Source organism: Sitophilus oryzae, unplaced genomic scaffold (assembly GCF_002938485.1).
Source record: "Sitophilus oryzae breed Bouriz unplaced genomic scaffold, Soryzae_2.0 scaffold_1216_pilon_pilon, whole genome shotgun sequence".
Taxonomy (NCBI): Eukaryota; Metazoa; Arthropoda; class Insecta; order Coleoptera; family Curculionidae; genus Sitophilus; species Sitophilus oryzae.
Window position 1 is genome coordinate 30230 of NW_022145856.1, and position 3148 is coordinate 33377.

A 3148-nucleotide genomic window follows, 5' to 3' on the forward strand; every position below is an offset into this window, starting at 1 on the left:
TGGTGAATATAAGTCAGTCACTGTTTAGTAACTGTTACCATATATTTATAAAGTAAAAACCATATTGACATAAACTGCATTCCTGTGAAGCTGAGCTGGTGAGTAATCTGGGAAGGAATTTGCATAAGTCGCTCAGTCAGCTGTACTCAAGCGTAGTGCGCAAGACTGGATTTTGAATTATCGATCGAATAATTCAGTAATCAATAAGAGACCAGACGCCAGCACCAGCCAGTTCATCTCGCAATGGCTTACCAACTCTGGCCTGCAAGGGCTAATCGATATTCGGAATTTTGGAGCTGCGTTGTTGCGCCAGTGTTTGCCTAACAGACGAACTTATGCAGTCACATGCACCGGTTATCTAGTTGTCTTTAACTCGGCTTCAACTCCAACACATTGCAGGGATAGCTATAATCTGTATATTTTAATGTATGCTGTTACCCTCAAAATTTATTTTCGAAAGGCTAGACATTTGGGAAGAAAAACGAGTAAATTGAAAACATTGGCACCAACTCTGTGGCCACGAAACAAATCAGAATCGAATCTACAGCATTTTATATCATATATTTATTGTAATTTTCTGTTTGAACACACGACTTGTTAAGTGAGGGCACTGTCTAAGTTCACTGGCTTGATGACGCGCCTCGTAGGGCTGGCATCACTGACTCTACGTCACGTTATTTGAAGGTAGACGAAGCAGCCTTTAAACATGTGGAAACTTGCTTCATCGATACGGTGAAATACCACAGAAAAATAAAACCTCTAGACCAAGTTACTTCGTCGTCTCTAAGTCTGGACCCCCCTGTAAACTTTCATACGCTTAATTTAAAACAAGAACTATATGAATTTTCTATGGATTTAAATTTACTGGATGTTAGTGGAGAAGTCTGCAAGGAGCCAACTATAGACATTGCTCAGATTACTGAGAGGTGAGTATATGTTCTCATCACTGAATAAAAGGACCAAGGAAGGAGTTTTATTATGGCTGTCTTAAATTCCGGTTTATCTGTGCTGACCATGACTCTGTGTTTTATCTGTGCTGACTTGATCTGTCAGAACCATGACTCCTGAGCATTTTATTTTTTGATTCGCATCAACACATGCCTTGGTAAAATTTAAAAAAAAAAAAAAATTTTTCAATTATCATTACTTTTTGATGTTTTAATATGACACGGGGTGGCTTTGGTGACTATTGTAGTACCTAACCGTATGATCGAAAAAAAAAATGGCGTTCAGTTGGCTTGGAAGAGAGGCCAACTATATGTATTTAGAGACGTATAAAAACACGATTTTGTCTTTAATCCGCCATAAGTCTAAATATTGGTGCCCGACTCTCTCTATATATACTGTGATTCGATTCAATTCTTACGACTCTTTTTTACGGCTCATCGTTCAAATTTTATGGATCCGTGCTGGCCACGATTCAATTGAACGAACCGTATTGTAAGCAATGAATCAATTCTCACGACACTTTGAACGAACGATCGCATTAGTGACTTTTTTACGGCTCATCGATCAAATTTCAATACCTAACCGTATGATCGAAAAAAAAATGGCGTTCAGTTGGCTTGGAAGAGAGGCCAACTATATGTATTTAGAGACGTATAAAAACACGATTTCGTCTTTTAATCCGCCATAAGTCTAAATATTGGTGCCCGACTCTCTCTATACCTATATATACTGTGATCCGATTCAATTCTTACGACTCTTTTTTACGACTCATCGTTCAAATTTTTACCTTATGGATCGATGCTGGCCACGATTCAATTGGACGAAGCGTATTGTAAGCAATTAATGAATCAATTCTCACGACACTTTGAACGAACGATCGCATTTTCGCGATTCTTTTTTACGGCTCATCGATCAAATTTTATGGATCGGTGCAGGGCACGATTCAATTGAACGAGTCGTATTGTAAACAATGAATCAATGCTCATGACTCTTTGAACGAACGAGCCGTAAAAACAAACGTGTGATCCGATTCAATTCTCACGACTCTTTTTTACGACTCGATTTTATGGATCCGTGCTGGCCAAGATTCAATTGAACGAACGGTATTCTAAGCAGTGAATCGAATCTCACGATTCGTTTTTAATACTCTTTCAAATGAACGACCCGTTCAATCTTTGCCTACCTCTGCTGTGCCACAGATTAGGTATTCCAATTGGGAATACATTTTTTACAAAAGGCAATAATGCGTTCGAGACAAAAAACGAAATCTGACAACGCCGTAGCCCTATTAAAGGTCCGAAGTCACGGTGGCGTTTATGAGAAACATGAAATAAGTGCCCCATCTGTAAGTTAATCTGCCTTTGTACTGCATGCATAAAATTAGTTATAAAAATAAACTAGAACAAAGACACAACATTTCGAATTTCTCCAAAGATTCTGTAACAAAAACTGTCAAAAAACGTAATTGAAAATGGTGACTATGACGTCCCTTCCGTCTTTAATGTAATGAATATAAAAATAATATCTAACTCCTTATTTAGTCTTCTTATTCAGTGATGTATCTGGATCGTCACATCAAAAGACACTGTGACATCTTTTTTAATAAAATTCTTCGGCTTGAAGTGAACTATTTATTCATCTTTTTTATATTCTTTAGCATGCAGCAATATGAGCCATTAAAGCTGATCAAAGAGGACATGGAACTATCCGAAAACATAATCAGAAATCTGGAAACTTTAAATTTGACCGACACGAAATCTTTGTCGCAGTCGGAGATCATCGAGCGGGAACTTTCTAGCGTGTTCGACGACATAGACGACCAATTGATGACGAAACCAGTTTTGAAGTACAACGCCCGCAAAACGAGAGAAAGTATTTTTGACAATCCGGAAAGGTTTAAGGATATTTTAAGTAAGAACGCGAAAAATCCTGTTGAGCCCAATATATTCCATAAAATTGTCGAATCTTTGACCAAAAGCGGACCTCCAGAAACGACCACGCAAAATAATTTGTTAGATAAAGGTATTTACAGTTCATACCAAAAACTTTAGTCACGTGATTAGGGTTGCCAACTTTTATATATTTTCTTTTAATCAAGATATTTTTAGGAAACAAAAATAAATTAATTATAAAAGATACTGAGTGTGTACCAACGACTTCGCGTCGAATTAATCATTTGTAATGAGAAATACGTAACTGG

General features: G+C 37.4%; 1 protein-coding gene across 1 annotated transcript; it reads left to right on the forward strand.

Moving 5' to 3' along the window:
* Nucleotides 1-828: 828 nt before the first annotated feature.
* On the forward strand, nucleotides 829-2999 carry LOC115891954. Its single transcript, XM_030912567.1, has 2 exons — nucleotides 829-926; nucleotides 2606-2999. The coding sequence occupies exons 1-2, from the start codon at nucleotides 850-852 to the stop codon at nucleotides 2997-2999; spliced, it is 471 nt and encodes a 156-aa protein (XP_030768427.1). The 5' UTR covers nucleotides 829-849.
* The last annotated feature ends 149 nt before the right edge of the window (nucleotides 3000-3148 follow it).

What these genes read in the sequence shown, in the direction of transcription:
- LOC115891954 (XM_030912567.1), top strand. Translation starts at nt 850, where the DNA reads ATGGATTTAAATTTACTGGATGTTAGTGGAGAAGTCTGCAAGGAGCCA. An exon ending in ATTGCTCAGATTACTGAGAG is followed by an intron (nt 927 to 2,605) that starts GTGAGTATATGT and finishes TATATTCTTTAG; the next exon opens with CATGCAGCAATATGAGCCAT.